A 26,426-nucleotide genomic window follows, 5' to 3' on the forward strand; every position below is an offset into this window, starting at 1 on the left:
CTGTCCAAGGAGCCTTGGTGAATTGCTGCAGTGCATCTTGTAGGTGGCACATACACTGATGCCACTGTGCATTGGTGGTGGAGGGAGTGAATGTTTGTGGATGTGCTGCCAATCAAGCGGGCTGCTTTACCCTGGACGGTGTCCAGCTTCTGGAGTGTTGTGGGAGCTGCGCTCATCCAGGCAAGTGGGGAGTATTCCATCACACTCCTGACTTGTGCATTGTAGATGGTAGCCATGCTTTGGGGAGTCAGCAGGTGAGTTACTCATTGCAGGATTCTTAGCTTCTGACCTGCTCTTGTAGCCACAGTCTTTATATGGCTAGTCCAGTTCAGTTTCTGGTCAATGGTAACCCCCCCAGGATGTTGATAGTGGGAGATTCAGTGTTGGTAATGCCACTGAACATCAAGGGGCGATGGTTGTATTCTCTCTTCTTGGAGATGGTCATTGCCTGATACTTGTGTGGCACGACTGTTATTTGCCACTTGTCAGCCCAAGCCTGGATATTGTCCAGGTGTTGCAGCATTTGGACATGGACTGTTTCAGTATCTGAGGAGTCACGAATGGTGCTGAACGTTGCGCAATCATCAGCGAACATCTCCACTTCTGACCTAATGATGGAAGGAAGGTCATTGATGAAGCAGCTGAAGATGGTTGGACCTAGGACACTACCCTGAGGAACTCCTGTGATGTCCTGGAGCTGAGATGACTGACCTCAAACAACCACAATGATCTTCCTTTGTGCTAGGTTATGACTCGAACCAGCAGAGAGTTTTCCCTCCAATTCCCATTGACTCCAGTTTTGCCAGGGCTCCTTGATGCCACATTCAGTCAAATGCTGCCTTGATGTCAAGGGCAGTCACTCTCACCTCACCTCGGGAGTTCAGCTCTTTTGTCCATGTTTGAACCAAGGCTGTAATGAGGACAGGAGCTGAGTTGCCCTGGTGGAACCCAAACTGAGCATCAGTGAGCAAAGTAATGCTAAGCAAGTGCCGCTTGATAGCACTTTTGATGACCCCTTCCATTACTTTACTGATGATCAAGAGTAGACTATTGGGGCGGTAATTGGTTGGGTTGGATTTGTCCTGCTTTTTGTGTACAGGACATATCTGGGCAATTTTCCACATAGCTGGGTAGATGCTAGTGTTGTAGCTGTACTGGAACAGCTTGGCTTGATATCACGTGGAATGAATTGAATTGGCTGAAGTCTGGCAAGATTGTGACTTTACCATGATGAATTTGTGTCCCTTTCTTTTGTCTTGCAGGACCTGTATGTATGCAGTAAGTGTTTGTGATGAAGATTCCTCTGAGGACCTCATTCCTTCTGAGGGCACACCATCACAGGGCGTACAACTATGCACCAATGCCATGCACTCATTTATCAGAGTGTCCAGTTGTGATTCACACCTCACAGGTGAGCACGACCAGGCACAGTGTGGCAGAGATGAGAGCCCACATCGATGGGGGATTGGCACAGTCCCTTCCAAGCTCTGCTCAGCCAAACATAGATGCTGAACCCAGAGGGCTGTCATTGAGAAGGAAATATCAGAAATGCATAAAACACTTAACCAAATGCCAATGGATGTGTAATTTACAGTCTCCACAACAGATGGAGGAGTTCAACTCGATTGCTCGTGGATTGGTGGCACAGGGAATTGAGAGAGTAGCTGCTTGTATGGATTTTCAAGAAAGGTTCTCAAACGAGTCTGTACTGATTTTGGATGGCGACCTGTCTGTCATCTTACATAGATGACCGATATCTTACAATCATCGCTGAGTGTTAGGAGTGCCTTGGCACCTGCTCAGGAGAGGTATGATAGTGAAAGAGAAGATGGAAGCAGGAAAACCACTCAAAGCACCTTCATCTCTCACTGATTGTTTCCCCACCCCCCCCATCCTGCACCCCGCCCAGCCAGAATCCCATATGCTGCCTTGTTTCCGAAGGTCGAATCTGCCCATGTACAGTCTTGGGCAGGCACATCAGGAACTCCAAAACCCAGAGGGCATAGGCAAAGAGTACCTCAGTTGTCAAGGCAGGGATCTGCCTCTATCTAACTACTGAAGCCACATGGGCCTCACCATGTAGAAGAGGTAGGAAGCATAAGTTCAATAAATTATAATTCACTAAGGATATGTACATGAGTGTTTGACAAAAATGTTAAGTTTCCTTTTCTTATGATGCCACGTAAAGTAAATTGGTTAACATTACTTTCATGTTTTGCCCATTATTATGTCCTGAGTGCCCTTTTATTTGTTTCCTGATGAATGCCAACACATGATGGGGTTCGTTGACCAAATGTACAATACGCCGATGAGTGATTGCAGGACTGTTTAGCGCAAAGGAAGGATAGACGTTGGCTGTATTCCTGGTGGTGGGAGTAGACTGCTGGACTTCCTTTGTTATGTTTCACACTCGGTGAGCTCCCATGATACCAGTGCATCTCGGGCACTGTGAGCTGCAATGTAAGTCACTGGTCTGACGATGGGTGCCCTGTCTTCATCCTCCTCTCGCTCGTTCTCTATGTTCTCCTCATTTGATGATGAGCCCCTTCATTCACATCCACATCCACCTACAATCCTCTCTACTACTCAATCTTGTGCACAGTGCTGCCCACCATTATTAATTCTGGAGACTTCTGCTGGAGGGTATTAAAAAAAAACAGCAGCCCTATCCAGGCACCCAATGTGCATCTTCAACACTCCAGTGGCTTGGTCAATGACAAACCAGGTTGGTCATTTTGCTCTCATATCATTCCTGCAATGCATTGGTGTGGTTTCTCACACCTGTCATGAGCCAAATTTGAAGCGGGTTTCCCTTGTCCCCAATGAGCCAGTCCTTAAGTCTGCTTCCTGGAACAAAAAGATCTGGAATATTCAACTGCTGCAGTATGAGTACATCATGACAGCTCCTAGGGAAACTGCTGCCCACCTATATGATCCTCTCCTTATGGTCACACATCAGCTGTGCATTGATGAATATTTGTTGTGGTTTGTAATAAAAAAGAAAGCTCCTGATTGTAAGACCATAAGACATAGGAGCAGAAATTAGGCCATTCGGCCCATCGAGTCTGCTCCGTCATTCAATCATGGCTGATAAGTTTCTCAACCCCATTCTCCCACCTTCTCCCCTTAACCTTTGATCCCCTTACCAATCAAGAACCTATCTAACTCGGTCTTAAATGCACTCAATGACCTGGCCTCCACAGCCTTCTGTGGCAATGAATTCCATAGATTCACCACTCTCTGGCTAAAGAAGTTTCTCCTCATCTCTGTTCTAAAAGGTCTTCCCTTTACTCTGAGGCTGTGCCCTCGGGTCCTCATCTCTCCTACTAATGGAAACATCTTCCCCATGTCCACTCTATCCAGGCCTTTCAGTATTCTGTAAATTTCAATCAGATCCCCCCTCATCCTTCTAAACTCCATCGAGAATGGAGAATCCTCAAATGATCCACATATGTTAAGCCTTTCATTCCTGGGATCATTCTCGTGAACCTCCTCTGGACCCTTTCCAGGGCCAGCACATCCTTCCTGAGATACGGGGCCCAAAATTGCTGACAATATTCTAAACTAAATGTGGTCTGACCAGAGCATTATAAAGCCTCAGCAGCACATCCCTTTTATATTCTAGTCCTCTCGAAATAAATGCCAACATTGCATTTGCCTTCCTAACTACCGACTCAACCTGCAAGTTAACTTTAAGAGAATCCTGGACTAGGACTCCCAAGTCCCTTTGCACTCCAGATTTCTGAATGCTCTCCCCATTTAGAAAATAGTCTATGCCTCTATTCTTCCTACCAAAGTGCATGACCTCACACTTAAGCCACGTTGTTTTCCATCTGCCACTTCTTTGCCCATTCTTCTAACCTGTCAAAATCCTTCTGCAGCCTCCCTGCCTCCTCAATACCACCTGTCCCTCCACCTATCTTTGTATCATTTGCAAACTTAGCCAGGATGCCCTCAGTTCCTTCATCTAGATCATTAATGTATAAAGTGAAAAGTTGTGGTCCCAACACTGACCCCTGCGGAACTCCACTAGTCACCGGCCGCCATCCTGAGAAGGACTCCCTTATCCCCACTCTCTGCTTCCTGCCAGACAGCCAATCTTCTATCCATGCTAGTACCTTGCCTCTAACACCATGGGCTCTTATCTTACTGAGCAGCCTCCTGTGCGGCACCTTGTCAAAGGCCTTCTGGAAGTCCAAGTAGATAACATCCATTGGCTCTCCTTTGTCTAACCTACTCGTTACCTCCTCAAAGAATTCTAACAGATTTGTCAGGCATGACCTCCCCTTGATGAAACCATGCTGACTTTGCCCTATTTTACCATGCACTTCCAAGTATTCTGAAATCTCATCCTTAATAATGGATTCTAAAACCTTAACAACAACCGAGGTCAGGCTAATCGGCCTGTAATTTCCCATCTTTTGCCTCACTTCCTTCTTAAACAGGGGGGTTACATTAGCAATTTTCCAGTCCCCGGGACCCTCCCTGATTCCAGTGATTCCTGAAAGATCACCACTAATGCCTCCACTATCTCTTCAGCTATCTCCTTCAGAACTCTGGGGTGTAATCCATCTGGTCCAGGTGCTTTATCCACCTTCAGACCTTTCAGTTTTCCTGGCACCTTCTCCTTGGTAATGGCCACCATACTCACCTCTGCCCCCCCGACTCGCTTGAACTTTGGGGATGTCACTCGTGTTGGGGTAGTGCTTGGATTGCTATGTGTGTGTAGGCAATGGCACCTTGTACCTGTAGGAATCCAGCCAGAGAGGTGAATCTGAGTGCTTGCACGCCCTGGCTATCGTCAACCCAAGAGAAATTTACACGATTGATGGCCCAGTAAACCTGCCTTACACATTTATGTGTATTCAACTTGGAGATCCTGGATATATTTCCAATCCTGCCCTGGAAGGATCCAGATGCAAAATTGTGGCTGTTTTCTTGACCAAGTCCAGCAGAGGGCAGGCCTGCCTCTAGGTGGCAGCATATGACAGCCACCACCTGACACTGACAACCTCAACCTGCATAAATACTCTCCAGGAAGTCACAGAAGTTGAAGCCCCATCTGTAAACCCTGTAATGTGGGTAGTGCCTCCTGCAACCTCACCCCATCTCCTGTGTATCTCTGTCTCGTGCATCTTTTCCTCCTGTGCGTGTGCAGATCCCAACCTAGTGGGTTGTCACTGCTGTAGATGATTGTCTTCTGATGTGCTGTCAAACACATTGAACATGCCTCCATTCCTGATGTTGTCAGAATGAAAGCCTTTAGAATTGTAAAAAGCTGTGTCCATACAAGACCCTCTGCCAAATGTTTATCAGAGAGAACTGAGACACCCGCTGCACTAAGTGAGCTTTTATTCAGATGACCCAAAAATAAGTTTAAATAACTGTCTGAACTGTTGCTCAGTCTCAACCTGTGTTGCATACCTTAAATTTAGAGTGAAATTAAAAGCAATTCGCACAGATCTCATTTATATTTATGAGGGAAGTTAGTTGCTCCAACAACTACCCACTCACGTGCAATGATTAAATCCCCAACTTCAGCATGTGATTTTCCTGCCATCATCCAATATTGTCTGTGTTAAATTTGAAAATGGATGCACTGGAGGTGGGCTGCCCTTGCAAACAAAAATTCAAAAATTCAATCCTCCATCCACCCCAAACCATCTGTCTTGGGGATTAAAATTCCCCCCTGGGGGTTAGCATGCTGTTTGATGACTGCAGGTTAACACAAAACTAATCCGCTTCCATGCAATTTTCATCAGCATTCATTGAATCACAATAGAGATTTATTTTCTTCTCCCAAATCTGGGCACTGAGGCCAATGGCATCACTTCCAACTGCTGTGACAGCTCAATCAACAAACCAAAATCAAACCTGGGTCTGCAAGGCAGTACTTTTACTTACCGTGATTTAATGAGTTCTAATATAACAAATGCTGTTTAGCTTCCATAAGAAACAACTGGTAGTTTGACTAGAAATCACGTGAAATTGTTTTTGCCTTGTAAAAGATTAATTTGTGGTACAATCTTTAAGAATTCTTGCGATGTTGGAAAGAATATAAACTGTGAATGTAAAATTTTATGACAAGGTTTAGAGTTGGTTGTAGAGGAGATGGAGACACTGCATCTAAGGCAGTCAGATGTAGAATGTTATCGTCCTGAGTACAGCTGTCAGATCATTGCAATGGATAGAATATATTTCTCAGGAGGACGCTTCCAACCTGCCAGAGACATCGTTTCAGCTTCTGTGGAGGCAGCCTTCTAGAATATGAGAATCATAGGGTGTTATAACACAGTGACACACACACATAGATGCAGTGGGATGTGACTGTGATGAAGATGCCAACCCGTTACCAAGATAGACTTAGAATTCTGAATGGACCTTAGAGGAGCATGTGAAAAAAAAAGGGTTGTGTAGGGGAGTGCTGATGCAATCTGGCTCAAAGTTTGGAATCAGGGAGAGAAACAATATGGAACGAAAGGTGGTATTTCACATGACATTCTTGCAAGATGCTCCACACTTGGACTCTTGGTACTTAAGTTAACATCGGCAAAAGAGGCATATTATTTTTTTAACATACTGGGAGCCAGAGAATTTGGCCAACTTGCTGTTGTTTGCTACAAAGTGAAGCAGCAAGGACCACACAATACGTAACTGCAAAGCTCAGTGCAACTTTAATATTTGTGGATGTACACGCCACACGTTCCATAGTGCTGGAATTGCAGATGTACAACAATAAATTCAAGGACAGAAACAACAGACAAACGGAGGTTTATATGGGATAGAACATAGGCAGTGGAGTCCTCAATTAATTTAATTTTATGTATTTTTATTTGTTCAGAGGATATGAGAATCACTGGCTAGGCCAGCATTTATTGCCGTAGCCTGATTGCCCTCAAGAAGGTGGAGGTGAGCCATCTTCTTGAACAATTGCAGTCTATTTGGTGTTGATGTACTCACCATGGAGGGATATAGTGGCAGTGAAAGAATGGCAAAATAGTTCTAAGTCAGGATGGTGTATGACTTGGAGGGGAATTTGCAGTTGAAGGTGTTTCTATGCGTCTGCTGCCCTTGTCTTTCTAGGTGGTAGAGGTCATGGGTTTGTAAGGTGCTGTCGAAGGAGAATTGCAGCAGTGCATCTTATAGAAGGTAGACGTTACTGTCACAGTGCGCCGTTGGTGGAGGGGGTGAATTTTTAAAGTGATGAATGGGGTGCTGATCAAGTGGGCTGGTTTACCCTGGCAGATGGAGGTTGGGAGTATGGTTTTGGAAATATTGGGGCAGAAATTGGGCATACACCCTAAATGGGGGGTAAGCCAGTTCATCCTTTGTCTTGGAGCGAAGCCTGTGCTGAATTTAGCACTGGGTCTTATCCGGATTAAAGCAGGGAGCTGCAGACACTTAGGGGGCACCCAGAAGCAGGTCACTAGCACCAACAACAGCAATTTGGTTAGTGCCAGCAGAGATCCTCAGGTAGGTCCTGTAATAAGTGAGAAGGTGATGCTGAGATCAGGGGCCAGGGTTAGGATCCAGGGGTGGCACCATCCTGCAGTTTTTTTTTTTGCAGACATTAAGAACACTCCTGCTCCTTCTGATTTACACATTACAAACACTTTCAAGGTTTTTGGCCCTTTTTCAGTGCCCTCCAGTGATCGCTTTAAGAGCCACTGATCAAACGGCTCTAGACCCAGAGGAATTAGATGGAGCTCACAGGACCTAATTATACATTGAGATCCTACAACCCACAGAACCCTGATTTGAACAAGTAGGTTTGACTGATTCAGCCAGGAACCCTGGGGAAGTGAGCATCACCTAATTTAATTCTGTAAGAGGTGCACTCATGGGGACAATCAGATCCAGAAGACAATGACCCAATTTTGGACCCATTTTAGTCATTTTATATATGAAATTGGGCAGAGCTATTCTGATTTCTTGGCCATTGAGTCTGGTGGTGATAGTTATCAATGATGATTTAAGATGATGAGATGAAATAAGATTAAAGACTGGTGATAGTTGTAAGGTGGGAAGCTGGATGATAGATTGGGTGTGGGATTTGAGGTTCATCTTCAGCTTCAGCACTGTTAGCTTGAGCAGGCACCCAGGAAGGAGAATGGAATCAAGGGCTAAGACATGGAGAACTAAACAGAAGGCCTTTAGTCTTGCCACTGATGAGATGCAGAAAGTTCTTGTGCGTATGTGTTCATGTGTTTGAGGGAGTGAATGTTTCATTGCTTTCGCAATGTCGAATAGACAATATAGCAGCAGTCTTAGAATGAAGGGTGATGAAGAGGTGAAACTTAATAGGTTGTTAGCATGCAGATAAGAGTTTATTTCATACTAATGCATAATGCCAGTAGCAAATAGATTGAGGAATAGGAGGAGCCAAAGATGGATACTTAAGCCATATTAGAAGTGACCATTTAGGCATGGGAGGAGAAGCCTCTACGCTGCAGAGATAGGGACGGAATTATGTGAGGGAAGTACTGTAGAGGTACTTTGTGAAGAAAAGGCAATGAATCATCGTAGTTATAGATGGGGAGAGTGGCGAGCTAATTTTTCCATTGTTCCCTCAACTCTCGGCTGTTTGCAACAAATAGTTTTTAGGAGTCTTTAAAACATTTTTGGGGTTGTGACTTTAAAGGATAGACATAAACATGCTTTCTGGTAAGTTTAAATCAAAGAAAAGAACAAATGTTTATTTATTCAACAGCTGGAATGCAAAAGCAATGAAACATTCACTCCCTCAAACACATGAAGACATACGCACAAGAAAAGATGAGTTCTACTGATGACACTTAGTTATTAACAGAATAACAAGAAACAAATTACATGGCCTTAATCACTGTTAAAGATGAAAATGTTAAGGGGGATGGGGGAAAGCTCAAACTGCAGGAGTGCAGGCACAAACGGAAACTAAGACACCTACCATTTTGCAGGGTCTGTTGGTGGCAGAGATTGGGTCTCAAACTTCATAAAGCCATGCCCGTTGGCAAAAAAAAAATCATGCACATTAAAACGGGCCTCACAGCCAATCCTAGGACTATCAAATCTGAGTCTCCGCTCCATAGTCGCCATTGCAGCCTCGAAGCTCATGACCCCAATTGCTCATCCTGCAACCCCAATAAGGTGGGGTGGGGGGCAGGGAGGGTGGTTCATGACCCACTGTTTGGGAAGTCCTGAGCTACTTGATTTTTGTGTTATTTAATTTTTGACAAATCTGTGCTATTTCCTTCTTGTATAAATGCTTCTAACACAGTACTGACACTTCCCCAAGGAAAAGCAGATATGATATCTGGCAAATGCATGGGGGAGACGATGGCATAGTGGTATTGTCACTGGGATGGTATTCCAGAGACCGAGGTTAATGCTCTGGGGACCAGGGTTTGAATCCCACCACAGCAGATGGTGAAATTTGAATTAAATAAAAATCTGGAATTGAAAGTCTGATGATGACCACAAAACTATTGCTGACTATTGTAAATACCCATCTGGTTCACTAATGCCCTTTAGGGAAGGAAATCTGCTGTCCTTACCTGGCCTGGCCTACATGTGACTGCAGAACCACAGCAATGTGGTTGACTCTTAAATACCCTCTGAACGAGAGCAATTCGGGGTCGGCAATAAATGCTGGCCTAGCCAGTGTTGTCCACATCCCATGAATGAATAAAAAAAAATGGCTATTTATCCAGGTCTCATAGAAAGGATCTTTTAAGTCACTATTGAGGGGATGCTTGGGGGTGAAGGCTGCCGAGCAAACCACTGTGACCTTCTCAGATCAGATGCAGCAGCCTTGGATTGCAGGAATCAACTGTTGAGGAAGTGAAAAGGTGAAAGACCAAATGCTATTGCTTGGTCATCTGAACGAGAAAAAGCAAAATGCAAAGCTGTTGGTTTGCACTTTCAGCAGATATTGATCAAAGCCAGATTGAGCCAGCCACATTCTTGGGTGCAGTAAGATAGTTGGCAGTTATGTAACTAACCCTGAAGAAATAAATCCACTAGCCTTCCCCAACCCTTCTCTTGAAGGCAGAATTAAACAAAACAAAAGAACATTACATTTCCATCTCCCCGATCCTATACTCCAAAAAGATCCAGACAATTCACTGTTACAGATCATTTGTCTAATGTACATTTCATTCAAGATAACCCATTTCCAAATATCACCTTGGAAACCAGAAAGAGTTTGAGGAAGAAATCTCCTCTCCAACAAGGAGCTTGTACAAATACAATTCCACACCATGAATTGCTTTCATGACCAAGGGAGCATCTATATTTGGCAGACAAATAAATGATCTTTAAATCTTGGATGTCAAAGGAATAGGGGGAAGGGTGGGAAGATGAAGGAAACAATTAGAACAAGTGAAGAGGACACTCAGTAGAGCAGAGGAGGTGGTGGTACAGTAGTATTGCCACTAACTAATAATCCAAAATCCAGGGTAATGCTCTGAGGACCCGGGTTGGAATTTCACCATGACAGATGGTGGAATTTGAATTCAAAAAAAACATCTGTAATTAAAAGTTTAATGATGTGGTCCATCAGCAGCAGCAGAATTGTACTCAATCACAACCTCATGGCCCGGCATATCCCACCCTCTACTATTACCACCAAGCCAGGAGATCAATCCTGGTTCAATGAATAGTGCAGGAGGGTATGGTAGAAGCAGCACCAGGCATACCTAAACATGAAATGTCAACCTGGTGAAGCTACAACACAGGACTACTTGTGTGCCAAACAGCATAAGCAGCAAGTGATAGAGCTAAACAATTCCACAACCAATGGATCAGATCTAAGTTCTGGTAGACAATTAAACAACTCCATGGAGGAGGAGGGTCCACAAATTCCCCATCATCAATGATGGGGGGAGCCCAGCACATCAGTGCAAATGATAAGGCTGAAGCATTTGAAACAATCTTGAGTCAGAAGGGCTAAGTGGATGATCTATCTTGGCCTCCTCCAGAGGTCTCCAGCATCACAGATGCAAGTCTCCAGCCAATTCAGTTCCCTCCATACGATATCAAGAAACGGTTGAAGGCACTGGATAGTGCAAAGGCTATAGGCCCTGACAATATTCCAGCAACAATACTGAAGACTTGTGCTCCAGAACTTGCTGTGTCCCTAGGCAAGCACTTCCGGTACAGCTACAACTGTGATATCTACCGAGCAATATGGAAAATTGCCAGGTATGCCCTGTACGCGAAAAGAAGGACCAATCCAACCCGGCCAATTACCGTCCCATCAGTCTACTCTCAACCATCAGCAAAGTGATGGAAGGTGTCATCAACAGTGCTATCAAGCGGCACTTACTTAGGCAATAACCTGCTCACTGACACTCAGTTTGGGTTCTGCCAGGGTCACACAGTTCCTGACCTTATACAGCCTTGCTTCAAACATGAATAAAAGATCCGAACTCCAGAGGTGTGGTGAGAGTGACTGCCCTTGACATGATGGCAGCATCTGACCAAGTGTGACTTCAGGGAGCCCTGGCAAAGCTGGAGTCAGTGGGAATCAGGGAAAACTCTTCGCTGGTTGGAGTCACACCTAACACAAAGGAAGATGGTTGTGGTTGTTGAAGGTAAATCATCTCAGTTCCAGGATATCCCTGCAGGAGTTCCTCAGGGCAGTGTCCTAGGCCCAACCATCTTCAGCTGCTTCATCAAAGACCTTCCTTCCATCATAAGGTTAGAAGTGAGGCTGTTCGCTGATGATTGCACAATATTCAGCACCATTTGCAACACTTCAGATACTGAAGCAGTCAATGTTCAAATGCAGCAAGACATAGACAATCTCTAGGTTTGGGCTGAAAAGTGGCAAGTAACATGTGTGCCATACAAGTGCCATCTCCTACAAGGGATAATGTAACCATCGCCCCTTGACATTCAATGACATCACCATCGCTGAATCCCCCACTATCCACATCCTGGGGTTTGCCATTGACCAGAAACTGAATTGGACTAGCCATATAAATACTGTGACTACAAGAGCAGGTCAGAGGCTAGGAATCCTGCAATGAGTAACTCACCTCCTGACTCCCCAAAGCCTGCCCACCATCTGCAGGGCACAAGTTAGGAGTGTGATGGAATACTCCCCAATTGCCTAGAGGACTGCAGCTCCAACAACATTCAAGAAGCTTTACACTATCCAGGACAAAGCAGCCCATTTGACTGGCACCCCATCAACAAACATTCACTCCCTCCACCACTGATGCACAGTGGCAGCAATATGTACTATCTACAAGATGCACTGCAGGAACTCACAGAGCCTCCTTGGACAGTACCTTCCATACCCACAACCACTACCATCTCGAAGGACAAGGGCAGAAGATGCAAGGGAACACCACCACCTCCAAGCCACTCACCATCCTGACTTGGAAATATATGGCTGTTCCTTCAATGTCGCTAGGTCAAAATCTTGGAACTCCCTCCCTAACAGCACTGTGGGTGCACCTTCACCACATGGACTGCAATGGTTCAAGAAGGCAGCTCACCACTTCCTTCTCAAGGGCAATTAGTGATGGGCAATATATGCTGGCCTAGCCAGAGATGCCCACATCCCATGGATAAACAAAAAACAAATACCTCCGCCACAGTGTTGACACTATGCTATGACAATTATGCAGCGCTTCCTGAGGCTTTTCCTTGATGGGTTAATGCTCTGTAACTACAAAGCTGAAAAATTAAAACTTTCCCATTAGGAATTTTTATCTCACTGAGGAGGCATCAGGCCAATTTGCATCCAACGACCTGCTCTGAAAACTTTGTTCACATTTTGACAGCTGGGACAAATTGCATCACAACAGCTGAGACAATCCATAACATTCTAAAACAATCAGCAACATTCTAAATAAAACAACTCACAACATTGTAAAAAAAAGTCAACTTGCCCTATCTTCCAATGTTAAAGGGCCCTTTAAAAAAAAATTCCAGGACCTGGATCTGCATCACCACCAAAAACTAATCACTTGCTCCTTAGGCCATGTTCTATCTGTGTACCAAATTTCATTGAAATCTGTCCATCAGTTTTTGAGGTATATTGTTTACAGAAAAATGGACTAATGGATGAAAGCATTACCTCTGCCCACCTTCGCAGGTGGAGGTAATGGAGAATAAGTCAATAGCACCCTCATGTGGTATATTCTTGTTTTCAAAAACTCTTGCGGTGTTCCTACCTCCGTAAGAACAAAAAAATTAAGATGCCTTTTACAAGCTGTGTTGGAAACCTTATGTTATGAACTATTAAAGAAAAAGCCCAGATACTTTTACATACATAGTCACATTGAATTAACCTATTGGCGCAGATATTAAATCGTTTGGAAACTAGTTCAGGCTGAAGAAAGTAAGTCATTAACTGGAGGAACTTTTGTTGTTTTCAGAGATACTGGGCTTCTTTGTGTTGGCAAAAAAAAAATGGCAGTTTGAGATTGTTCAAACATATATAATCTTTATTTTTTTAAAAAGACAATGCAAACTGAATAAAGCACAGCATTAAGTAAACATAGGATTATCAATTTATCTTCAGGAAGATGTCTTCATCTCCATCTCTTCATCTCTCACTACCACAATATTTTTCACAAATGTTCACTATGCAGTGTGATGGGGGAAACTTTAACAGTACCATTTCAACAGTGCCTGACTAAATGATGAATAATTCTAAATTGAACTGTTTTAAGAGTGATGGAAACTTGGCTTTTTATTATGGCATGTGCTTTCCTTCCTCTGATATGCCATCATGCTTAACCTGAACATAACCCAATCAGAAATGAAGTTTAGATATACAAGAGGTATTTCTACCTTACATATAGTCTAACAGTGGGAAGAATGAAATGATGTTATTTGATACTGTTGTGTGGAGAAGTAATATGGGATGAATCATCAAAACAAATTTGTTGAATGGGTCAATAATTAAATGTGTCAGTAAGGTATACTACAAAATTAAAAAAAAACACACACACAAAGGAATCAGGCAGCTTAACTGGATCTTGAATGAAGCAGCTATATTTTTTAAAAGCATATCATTTGAATAAAATATTTGACAGAGAAAATAAACTGCTTTCCTTTTAAGTCTAGCCATTTACTTAAAACATTATTCAGCATATATATATAAATATATATACATATAATATATATATTATATATATATATTCTGTTCACGAAGCATTTTAAAGCACAGAAGTTCCTTCTTCAAATGGATCTAGGAACAAATCACTTACTAAACTATCCAGAACAACACGTGATACTCAGAAAGACTAAGGGGATTTTGGGTTTTAATCCTCCCCCACACCATCCCCTCCCCTCCACAGGATGGACAGGAGAGGGTGCGAAAATTTACAAAACCTGACCCCAACCTGCTGTGAGCATGCCTGCTTCTGTTTTAATGGCAGTGTGTTTTGGGGCATCCGAACAACCCACTCTGAAGGGGTGTGTCCAGCATTATAATATGTAAAGAAGGCTCCATTTCTGATATTTTGACAGCAATTTAAACTTAACTCTGGGGTCAGCTAGGTTTCCCAGCAGTGGGAGCAGCTGGATCCAGCAGCTGAGTGCTACTTATAGCACTGCTTGTGGGCCAAGTGAAGCCAGAGTGTTTCCCTTCAGGCAACTAATTTGCTGTGATAAACTCCCACCGCTGCACCGCCCCCCCCCCCCCCTTCAAATATGTGTTGTTTCCAGGTCTCCCTCCCTCCTGATTGTCAGTCTGGCTATCTTCTCCTCCCTGCTCTCCAACCACTACCACAACCATCAATCTACAATGTTTCCTGATCTCCCTCCCTCCTAATGGTCATCTCTTCCCTCCACCCACCACTTCCCACACCAACCTGTGATATTCCCAGTTACCAGGATCTGTCATTAATGGTCCTTGGCAGCGGCCTTCTATCACTTGCTTCTCGACTGTCAACCTGACTGGCCACCAAGTGGGAAATGAAGGAAAAAACTAATGAAGTCTTGCCATTAAATGCGGCAGCACCTCTGCATTCCTGGCACTTCTGGGATGTCCCACACCACTTCACCCTCCACCCCTGTCACCACCCCGCACACACACGCCACCTCTCCCCATAAATATCAAGGCTGACAAAACTCTTCAGGGGTTTTCTATCATACACTTGGGCACTACCAACCCCAAAACGATAAATTTCATCTGATTTCTCTAAAGTCAAATTTGTAAAATAATTATGAACACAATAAAATTATTTTACAAGGTATATTTGATTTCTTTATGGAAACACAGTTACTCAAAACTTGCAACAAGGTGAATAATTCTGCATTTTGAACTTAGCCTATAAAATCAGTGTAAAAAAATAACATTCTGTAAGATTTACAATTGCACATTGGAATGTAATATAATTAGTTTGAGCATGATGTGATAGTGATAGCTCTTTAATATTGCCATCTGGAGCTTCAGTAACATTACTTGCAATGGAACTGAAATCAAAATGGGCAAAGGCATTATTAGATTGACTCAAATGGAGCCAGCAATGATTACTTAACATTCCATTTGAATCCTGGTCTTAATAGAGAAAACTCTGGTATCTTTGGACAAAGAGCATATAGTCATATTTCTTGTGAATTAGTCTCTTACTTTCTTCTTTTAAACATGGGGAATTTTGATCAAATTTCTAAATCAGGTTACCATAGCCACAATGTGTTTTCATTTAGCCCCAACTACTGGGTCGTATCGTATTTTGACAATTGTACATCTCTAAAGCTAAAACTAAAAACTAAAGCATTGATTACATCATTATTATATTGGACTAGAGTCACTCATCCTCTCCTTTGGCTATTATGCAGATTTTCATTGATTAACAAAGAATAATAAGCCAGACAAAGGTGAATGTTTCTGCTGTCTCTTGAGCTGCATTGCAAAGTTGCATCCTGTATGGGCCTGAGGCTTAGTTTGGCATTGCTGTCTCATCATAAACATCCACTCCTTCCTTCTCCTCAAAGGTAGGCTCTGCTTCATCGCCATCCAGCTTCATAAAACAAATCAAAGCACTGTTACTTCACTGTGTTCCTGGATGGGTATATAAATGCCGCCATCTTGAGGCAGCAATGAGACTAAACTATTTTACTGAAAGCTCATTATCGACTTACTTTTTACATTTAAAAATATCAAGAGTAAATTTTGACATGAGCAAATTATTGCCAAGCATTGATGCTACTCGAAACAACAAGCAAAACAGTGCAAATGCTGGAATTCTAACAGCAAAAACAGAAAATGCTGGAAACTCTCAGCAGGTCAGGCAGCATCTCTGGAGAAATAGAAGTTGTCATCTTAGGTGTCAGACCCTATGTCAAGGCTGGAAGATATTACAGATGAACAGCCTTTAAAAAGGAACAGAACAAGGGAAAAGTGGAAGAAAAAGAAGAAAAATGCTTGCCTAGCAAAAGCAGTACAATGGTCTGGTAAGTGCTTGGGTGACAAACAGGAGATTTTTAAATGGCAAAAGTGATATTAACAGAAGACATAATGAAGGAAATCAAAGAAATACAAAAGATACAAAGAAAGCATGAATAGTAAAGGTAGACAGGTAGAAAAGGAAGAATTAATATCTGGTGGATGAAACAAAGCAGATGCTCTCAAGGGTGCAGACCACGGTATTTCTTTTTAATTATTTCATGGGGTGTGGGAGTCACTGGCAAGGCTGGCATTTGTTAACTATCCTTAATTGCTCTTAAACTGAGTGACTTGCTAGCTATTTCAGAGGGCAGTGGAGAGTCAGCCTCTGTGGATTAGGAGTCACATGTATGCCAGAACAGGTAAGGGTGGCAGATTTCCTTCCCTAAAGGACATTAGTGAACCAGATTGGTTTTTATGTGGTTCGATGATAGTTTCATGGTCACCATTACTGAGACATGCTTTCAATTCCAGATTTACTATTGATATTGTTCCAACAAGAGAGCCCAAAACAAGTGCTAACCTGATCTCTTTCCCATCTTTAGAAATACCGATACACCTATCCCTCATCACCGGCACCTACTGCTAGCAGAAAAAAATGGAGTAATAGTTAAGGTCCAAAGGTGTAAAAGTCAATGATAATGAGAGAGGCTGGAAAAATAAGATGCTGTTTCATGGACTTAGGTTGAGCTTCATTGAAACAGAGTATAAGGGTAAGGACAGAGGGGTCAGACTGGGAGTGGGATGGGGAATCAAAATGCTAAGTGAACAGGGAGCTTGGGGAATGCAGAAGGGGGTGGCGGTTGCTGTGGGCAGAACAAAAATGTTTCACAAAACAGATGGCTAGCCTCTGTTTGGCTTTCCTGATGCAGAAGGAGAGATTGGTGAGGATGTTGGATGAGTAAACCAGGGTCTCATGAAGGGAACAGTCCATTTGGAATGCTGCAGGGGTGGGGAAGGGAAGATGTGTTTGGTGGCAGCATTGCAGTGGAGCTGGAAGAAAAGGTAAAAGATAATCTGGATAATGCAAAGATAAGTCTGGTGGAAAGCAAGGACAAAGGATATCCTATCATGATTATGAACATATAAGATAGTAATAGGTCATTCGGGTCTTCGAATCTGCTCCGCTATTAACTGAGATGATGGCTGGTGTTCTACCTCAACTCCACATTTCGGCACTATCCCCAAATCCCTTTATTCTCTTGGTATCTAAAAATCTATTGATCGATATCAAGATATATTGAGTATATCTTGAATATACTCAATAACTGAGCACCTGCAACCCTTTGGGGTGGAGAATTGCAAGGATTCATAACCTTTTGAGTAAAGGAATTTCTCCTTATCTTACTCCTAAATGCCCAAGGTCTCACAGAGACTTTTTCTCCTACTTCTAAACTCCCAAGCCAGGTGAAACACCCTCCCAGCTGTCAATCACTTTAATAATTTTATATGTTTCAATGAGATTACTTCTCATTCTTCGAAACTGTAGGGAATACAGTCTACTCAGTCTCTCCTCATTGGATAATCACTTTATCCAAGGATTCAGTCCAGTGAATCTTCATTGCACTGTCTCAAAGGCAAGTATATCATTCCTTTGATAAGGTGACCAAAGCTAAACAATACTCCAGATGTGATCTCACCAAAGCTCTATATAATTGCAACAGGACTTTTTTACTCAGATAGTCTAGTCATTTTACAATAAAGGCTAACATACCATGTGCCTTCTAATTGCTGTACCAGCATGTTAACTTTCTGTGATTTATGTACAAAGACACCCAGGTTTCTCTGAATATTAAGATCCCCCAATCCAACTGCAAGTTTCTTCCACCTTTGCAGCTGGTGAGAAGAACAGTCTTTCTTCACTTGTTCTACCATTGAGGACCTTTTGGACTGCACTTTGTCTGGCACCACCCCTGACCTTGCCCTCATGGGTGGGCCTACTAGGAGCAAGGAGATCTCTAGGCATCGCTCAAGGGATTGTCAGGACGCACAAGCTTCTCCACCATGTCAAGGTGATGTTCCATGGAGAAGGCAGGATTGGCGATGATCTGTAAGTCAACTTTCTGTGATTCATGTACAAAGACAACCAGACTTCTATGAATAATATTCTGAAAGGCCTATTGTACATGCAAATAGGGGCCCAGCCTACCTGTAATATTTGTTTCCTCTGAGGCAGCAGGTGGTGGCTGCATTCAGAAAAAAGACATGGCTTAACAGGTAATAATGGGTTGTTGCAGACCACCTAAAAGCTAAGTTTATTAAAAATACTTTGAATGTGGGACTTGGAGGAGCAGGAGCACTATGCACAAACACTGATTTTCTTGCCCTGAAACTGGCAAGCATCATCGCAGGCAGGATGAGAAAATTTGGAGAGCCGTTGACTGTTAACGGCTCCCCAAATTTTCCGGTCCAGCCTGTGACGATGTCCATAAGTGATGGGACTGGAAAATCCCGCCCTAAGTATTGAGAGACAGCCTCATGGAAGGAGCCTAAATGTTGCAGCTTCAGCACCCTTGTAGTCTCCTATGATGCGTTACCACTTTTGTATTAACCTGGACCCAAATTATGTCACAATGAAACAAAAGCGATAGTGTGACTGTGGGCAAAGATAGTGCAAATAGCAGATCTGTATCCAGTTCAGGTAATATTTCTGATAATCAAATGGGATGTCAGTGTGAATATGATTGAATATTTGCATGGCAATGTCCTGATATGTTTACACATCCTGCATTTCCAGAATTTTGTTGTTTCTGACCCTGGAAGCTGTTTCAGTTTAATTAGTTTCAGTGGTGACTTTCTTTTTCAGATACTCCAACAGACTGCCTATACTGACAAAATGTTTTCTAAACATATTTGATAGCCAACACCAAAATTGATTCTGATGAAGTACAATGGCAAGTTCATGGATGCTGGGATGATGGAACGAGAGTTTTATCAAGAAGCAAGAGACATTTCCAGCCCATAAAATTGCTTATCTTTTAATTATGGCACAATAATATAAGGTAGCTGTCTCGATGAGAACAAATAGAAGAAGGTTGAAGTTCTTTTTCCTTAAAAAAGGCAGAAGGCCTGCCTCCTGGAGAGCAAAAAATGAAAGCCAATGCAGACCTGCCTCACAAAGAATGGACAGGAGTGACCTGTCTCTTAGGATTGCCTCTCTGGTTGGATGTGTTCCTAGAGGTTTCATTGCATGACTACCTGTCTCCAATTGCCCTACCCCCACTCTCCCAATAATATATCTATGCTCATGCCTAGGTCAATTGAGAAGCAAATAAACTCTCCCTTACTCGATTGGATAATTCTGTCCATATTTTTAGAACAAGCAAGCAAAAGCGGTCAAAGATTTATTTTTAAACCAATTTTTTAACGTCGCAATGATTTTTCTCCCTGTTTTTCTTTGTAATGGTGTCCTGGATATTAACTTCCAATTCCTGAATACTCCAGGATAATCCTGGAGAGTTGGCAACACTATCTGTCTCCTTGAAAGCAGATACCAAACTTCTATTATCATGGAGTTAGGCTCCATAGGCTTATAATTTCTTAGGGAAGAAAAGTTCAGAAAGATTTCTTACTCAGGTATTTAGATACTTACACTTTGCATCTCTACTTTTGAGAAGATCCTGCTGAGTCCAAACATTCTGAGGGGAACAGTAAGAATGAGCACGAAGGGGAAAGCCAAGGCTGCATCAGACTTGTTGATTGCCCACAGGATTGCAATGATTAGAATCTGAATGATAGTAAACAAATGCATACGCCTGGTGCGAACCTAGGTAATAAACATAGAAACATTGAGAAGTAGTATTCTAGAAGAATCCAGATGATTTATATTCAGTCCTGGAGGAATGAACGTGCAGAAAAAGGTACATTTTATTATGTTTTTGCTCCTCAGTTATTCTAGATCAGATTTGCCAATGACTTTGCTGGTGACCTTGAAACAAGGTGCAATATTCATTGCGCCATATTTTGTGACTAATAATAGGGGCAGCCATTCACTGCATTTGCTTTCTGTGAGGTTTTACACTCAAACTTCCTCTTTCTGAGCAAAACCCTCTGCAGGATCCCTGAGACCTGTGTGAATAAGACACGGAACTCTGTATCCCTTTGATGATTCTTCAATCAATTACTTAATGAAAAGCATAGATTCTGGATAGGTTAGAATATTTAATTTGTGCCAAATCATTTACAGAAACTGAAATAAAGATGGGATCGAAAGGTGGCATTAATTGAGAGAGAGATTAAAGTGGCAGAAAAATGGTTTATTTACTTTTTTTATTTTTATATATCTCATAATAATCAAAACCTGAAGGAATGAATCTCCAAACTTGTAAAAAAAAATCAGCGTCAGAGGAATTGTTTGGCCGGTATTAAAACTTATCACTGCCAAACATTTACTGGAACGTACAATCCCTAATTATTTCTCATGAGCTTAGTGTGTACCTATCATGTAAGGAGTGCAACGTTACACCATTCCATGTATTTCAATGCTGCGTCTCTCATTAAAATACCGGTTTAGCTTCTGGAAGAGCAAGGCAACTCAAACAGCAACTTTATAATTTCAACAACTTCATGACTTTGGAGTTTGTGCATGTTTAGTGCTGAAAACTGCTGTCCAATTTACACTTTAGCTGTTAGCCTCACTGTTCCTGCTACAGCAAAATCTGACCCATTGTGACTAATCACCTGACTCTTCAGTGGATGAAACTATTTCAATGTAAGAACTTACCTTGCGGACATAGACATAGTCTGGATGGTACTTAGGTGGGACCAGGAGTAGGAGTAAACGATCGAACAGCTGAATTCCATTCAAAGATGTCACTCCCATGTACAAAAAGATTCCAAAGAGGACAGCAAGTGGGATCATACGCAAAACATTTCCAATCACAATAGACAAGCCTGAAAATTAGACCATTCAACATATTGAGAGGATGATAATTCAGATAGAATTACAAACAAACTGTATTCTTGTTTGCTGAAACAGATCAGGCCTGAAATTGAATTCACCATTTACAATGAATGGTCACATGATAGTTGTATTACAGATGCAATATGAGGGCTAGGACTGAGTTATACGGCTTACTCACAGCTCTGTTTGTCACAGGAAAGTTGTCTTTGTGATGGGGTCCTTAGACACATACACATTCTCTGCATACTGGCACCTGAATACTGGCAGTTTTTCTAATAGTGAAAAACAACTAATTGAACTGTTGACTCTCTCCTATGGTTAGAAGCTTAAAAGAGATACAATAGTCTGCCAGGACTATTATTCATTTTTTAACTTTTTAAAATGTAGTTGGCTTAAGTGGGATAAGATTTTTTCATGAGGTGGTTTCACACGCTAAGCAAAATATCAAACTGGTTCTGAATGAGCGTGTCTCAGTGGGTTGCCTTCTTCCGCTTCAGTAGGAAAGTTTCAGGGGATGGGAATGCTGCCTGTCTTCTTTCAAGTGAAATGTTAAATTAAGGTCCCATCTTCTTGTCCTGATGTTTCAGGTAGAGGGTCATGAAATGCTCAGGTTCAGAGACTTGAGCACAAAATCTAGGTTGGCACGCTGGTGCAGTATTGAGAGAGTGCTGCACTGTCAGAGGTGCTGCTTTTCAGATAAGACATTAAACCAAGATCTTGGGCTGTAACTTCCTCAAAGTGGCAATCAGTGTCAGATTGCCACTCCGTGTTCAAATACTTACAAGATTTTTCTTCCTATTCTGTCTCACCAGATCTTCCTACTCAGGTTGGGCGAGATCCAGGTAGTACGGCTTGTCCCCAAGGCCCAGCGTCGAAGTCTAGCTCCATCAAAGTAAGGGAGAACGTGTCTCCTTTTTTATATGACTAGCTGCCGCAAACCAGGTAAGTTAAAGGTCCCAGTGAAATTTAAAGATCTTTGACAGGCCAAGGAGAAGGTAAGTGTCTTTTCATTTATTCATTTAAGGGATGTGGGCTTTGCTAGCTAGGCCAGCATTTATTTCCCATCCTTAATTGCCCTTGAAAAGGTGGTGGTGAGTTGCCTTATTGAACCCCTGCAGTCCACGTGGTGTATGTACACCCACAGTGCTGTTACGGAGGGAGTTCCAGGATTTTGACTTAGCAACAGTGAAGGAATGGCGATATATTTCCAAGTCAGGATGGTGAGTGGCTTGGAGGGGAAGTTGCAGCTGGTGGTGTTCCGATTTATCTGCTGTCCTTGTCCTTCTAGATGGTAGTGGTCAAGGATTTGGAAGGTGCTGTCAAAGGACCCTTGGTGAGTTCCTGCAGTGCATCTTGTAGATGGTACACCCTGCTGCCACTGTGTGTCAGTGGTGGAGGAAGTGAATGCTTGTGGATGTGGTGCCAATCAAGAAGGCTGCTTTGTCCAGGATGGTGTCAAACTTCTTGAGTGTTGTTGGAGATGCACTCATCCAGGCAAGTGGGGAGTATTCTACCACACTCTTGACTTGTAACTTGTAGATTGTGGAGAGACTTTGGGGAGTCAGGAGGTGAGTTACTCACCACAGGATTCCTAGCCTCTGACCTGCTGTTTAGTTACAGTATTTATATGGCTAGTCCATTTCGGTTTCTGGTCAATGGTAATCCCCAGGATGTTGATAGTGGGGGATTCAGCAATGGTAATGCCATTGAATGTCAAGGATAGATTCTCTCTTGTTGGAGATGTTAAATTGCCTGGCACTTGTGTGGCCTGCATGTTACTTGCCACTTGTCAGCCCAAATCTGGGACATTGTCCAGTTCTTGCTGCATTTGGACATGGACTGCTTCAGTGTCTGAGGAGTTGCAAATGGTGCTGAACATTGTGCAATTATCAGCGAACATCCCCACTTCTGACCTTATGGTGGAAGGAAGGTCATTGATGAAACAGCTGAAGATGGTTGGGTCTAGGACACTAACCTGAGGAACTCCTGTAGTGATGTCCTGGAGCTGGGATGACTGACCTCCAACAACCACAACCTCCTTCCTTTCTGCTGGGTCTGGCTCCAACCAGCAGTAAGTTTTTCCCGATCCCCATTGACTCCAGTTTTGCTGGGACAAATGCTAAGATAAGTGGATAGGATTTGGAGGGTGGAGGGAATCGGAGGTCTAGTGTGGGGGGGAGGTTCGGACTTTTGGATGGGGAGGGGGTTGGACCTCGGTGCGGGGGTGGGGGGGGTGGACGTTGTGGGGAGTGGGGTGGGGGTCAGACCTCAGTGGTGGGGGGGATCGGGTCTGGTTGTGCTTGTGGGGAGAGGGGGTCGGGTTGGGTTGGATATGGGGAGGGGGTTGGGTTAGTGGTGGGAATCCAGTCGGGTCCTGGGAGAGCGATTTGAGCAGGGGGTGAGAGTAAGGCTCACGAATGGGTGGAATCCCATGGGGGCTTGGGGGTATGGGAATACCATGCGGTGGGGGGGTGGATAGTCGTGGGGGGGTGGTGTGAGGGTAGTCCTCTGGGGGGTCGGGCATGTGGGGGAAGTCCAATGCGAATTTCGGTCTGGATCTTTACAATAGTTACCAAGAAATTAGAAGAGTGGAACCATCTGAAGTTTATGATTTAAGTTGCATTTTTGGATTGTTTCCAGCACAGGGCAATTGCCTAGAGAAAGTTTGAGCTTCTGGGCAATTGCCTTGCAAACGCTTATCTGTGAAGTTCTGAGTGGGGTTTCCCAGCGCATCTTTGGGGTACCCCCCCAATCCAACGCTGGGGAGCTCCTTATCTGCCCTTACAGATGAATGTAAAAGATCCTATGGCACTATCCAAAGTAGAGGTGTTCTCTTTGGTACCTTGGCCAATATTTATACCACAACCAACAGCACTAAAACAGCAATCTGGTCATGATCACATTGCTGTTTGTGGGAGCTTCCTGTGCACAAATCGGCTGCTGCATTTCCCACCTTATCTTAGTGGGTTGCATTCTTCCGTTTAAGTGGGAAAGTTTTAGCACCAAGTGAATGCTGCTTGGCTTCCTTCAAGTGAAATGTTAATTACACTTCAAACAAATTATTCATTAGCTGTAAGGTGCTTGGGATGTATTAGGCACGATAGAAATGCAAGTCTTTCTGTGTATTGCAGTATTTGGAGAACATGGTGTTCCTCTGATGCTCCAAGCAATATTTGTCCTGCATCCAACACGCCCATCATCTCACGACTGACTTTGGCAGCATCAATTGCGCAAGATGTCTGCCACTTTCACCAACACAATAACAGCTACTACATGTACACAATTAATTGGTTGTGAAGTGCTTCGAATGGCTCTGAGAAATATGATAAGGCACTGTTGTGATGCAAAATGTGCAACATCACAATTGGAGTTTCAAACTGCACTAAGAAATAAATTCCTCTGCTTGCTCACAGCTTCCTATGGAAAATCCTCCTAAGTGCAGTAATGCTTGAGACAGATAGCTGAAGTTTACCATAACACACTAACACACTGAGTTTCCAAATCAATTGTGTTAAACCTTTCTGAAATTGCATCTATTTTACATCTTTTGCATGTTGTTTTATAGATATAAGTTATTAATTAAAAATGCAGAAGTGTTCAGTGAAAACTGAAACAAAAGCATAATATTGCCCTGAAAAACTTTACTTCACCACAAAAATGCCAGTTAATTATGGAGCAGCAGTGGGTGAGATTGAGAAGGATGGAGAGTGAAAAGGTCTGTGACTTGAGTTCTGACCCATTCTGAGATGTGCAGAGTCACAAACAACAAACCTTGTGAGGAATGAATTTGGAAAAATAAATGCAAAAATAATAACAAATATAACATAAGTATTCCAATGGTTATTAACCATATGCTGTGTGTCATAGTCATGCATTAATAAACCTATTATGAGTGAGCCTGTGACTGATCTCCCAGGGCATAAAGGACTGAGGATGCCTCCAAGTGACTGACAACATGGAATACAACTTACTGAAGAATGCTCCTAAGTGACAGGCTTGCCCCACTAAATCCTTTACCTAAAGTATCTAATTTACTGAAGTACCAAGTATTAAGCCCTACACTGATTATTCCGTCCTTACTCACCTACTAGAATAGCAACCACTAGTCCAGTTATTCTCTGCTCCTTTACTTCTTGAATCTGGGGCTTGTCACCTGGTGCAACAGATTTGCTCATCACAGTCAGGGCATTGCAATGGGTGACTGTCCTCACAGTGGTAGCACTAAGCCAAGGCACTCCAAAAAAGGCACTAATTCCACCCATTACCGCAATCAACAGCAAGTCCACGTGGAATCCAGAGCCTTTCACCATCTTCCGCTCTGCCTTACTGACAATAAGTCTAAAAGACACAAAGGACAGGTTAGACCAGTAACAGTTGCACTTTAACACCAATCTGAGGTCATTATTTACTCCCCTGATTCATTTATGTAGGGACTTTAACAGAGAAAATCATTTCAAAATGTCCATGTGATGGGACCAATTTGGACCCCAAACTAAAGAAGAAGATAGTAGAAAGGGTGATCAAAAACGTAGTCAAATGAATAGGTTTTATTGAGATCCTTAGAGGAGAAGAAGAAGATGAAAAGATGGAAGGATTTGGGAAGGAAATTCCAGAGCGCAGGTCCTAGATGGTTGATGTCATGGCTGCCAATGACAGCGTGAAAAGAAGCAGAATATACAAAAGGCCAGAGTCAAATGAATGGAGTTCTGAGGTGCATGGTTATAAGGCTCAGGGAATTTACAAAATATAGAAATATACAAGAACATGAAGTAACTTAACCTCAAGGATAAGAATTTTAAATTTGAATTTGTGGGCCAGCCAGGTGAGCGTTAGAATCATTGAGTTTAGAGGTAACAGAGGCATTGATGAAATTATGTAAATCAGATGTGTGACAGGAGTGGGGGAGTTGATAGATAATGTCAGATTTTTTATTGGTTCCGAACATGATTAAAATTAACAATAAATAAAACCCAATGAATTACACCTTTGTAGTTCTGACTTGCCATGCTTACTTCTGTAGATAGCCACTCTTCAGGTCCTAGGAAACAACCCTTACAGTACAAAGAAATTTGAAAGAAGAAAACATATACTCGATAATGTCATTTCTCATCCTGGCTTTCAGTCAAGGATATT

General features: G+C 42.8%; 1 protein-coding gene across 2 annotated transcripts in view; it reads right to left on the minus strand.

The window, feature by feature from the left end:
• Window positions 1–13,421: 13,421 nt before the first annotated feature.
• Window positions 13,422–26,426, minus strand: part of LOC121294044 (anion exchange protein 2-like) — a 79,637-nt gene continuing 66,632 nt past the window's right edge. For both annotated transcript variants that reach the window (XM_041217581.1, XM_041217582.1), the window contains 4 exons: window positions 25,378–25,631; window positions 21,114–21,283; window positions 19,983–20,156; window positions 13,422–15,965 (listed from right to left, as the gene is read on the minus strand). In XM_041217581.1, coding sequence (XP_041073515.1) covers window positions 15,885–15,965; window positions 19,983–20,156; window positions 21,114–21,283; window positions 25,378–25,631 — 679 coding nt within the window. In that variant the 3' untranslated portion in view covers window positions 13,422–15,884. The remainder of the gene's footprint in view (window positions 15,966–19,982; window positions 20,157–21,113; window positions 21,284–25,377; window positions 25,632–26,426) is intronic.

Source organism: Carcharodon carcharias, chromosome 23, assembly GCF_017639515.1.
Source record: "Carcharodon carcharias isolate sCarCar2 chromosome 23, sCarCar2.pri, whole genome shotgun sequence".
NCBI classification, from domain to species: domain Eukaryota; kingdom Metazoa; phylum Chordata; class Chondrichthyes; order Lamniformes; family Lamnidae; genus Carcharodon; species Carcharodon carcharias.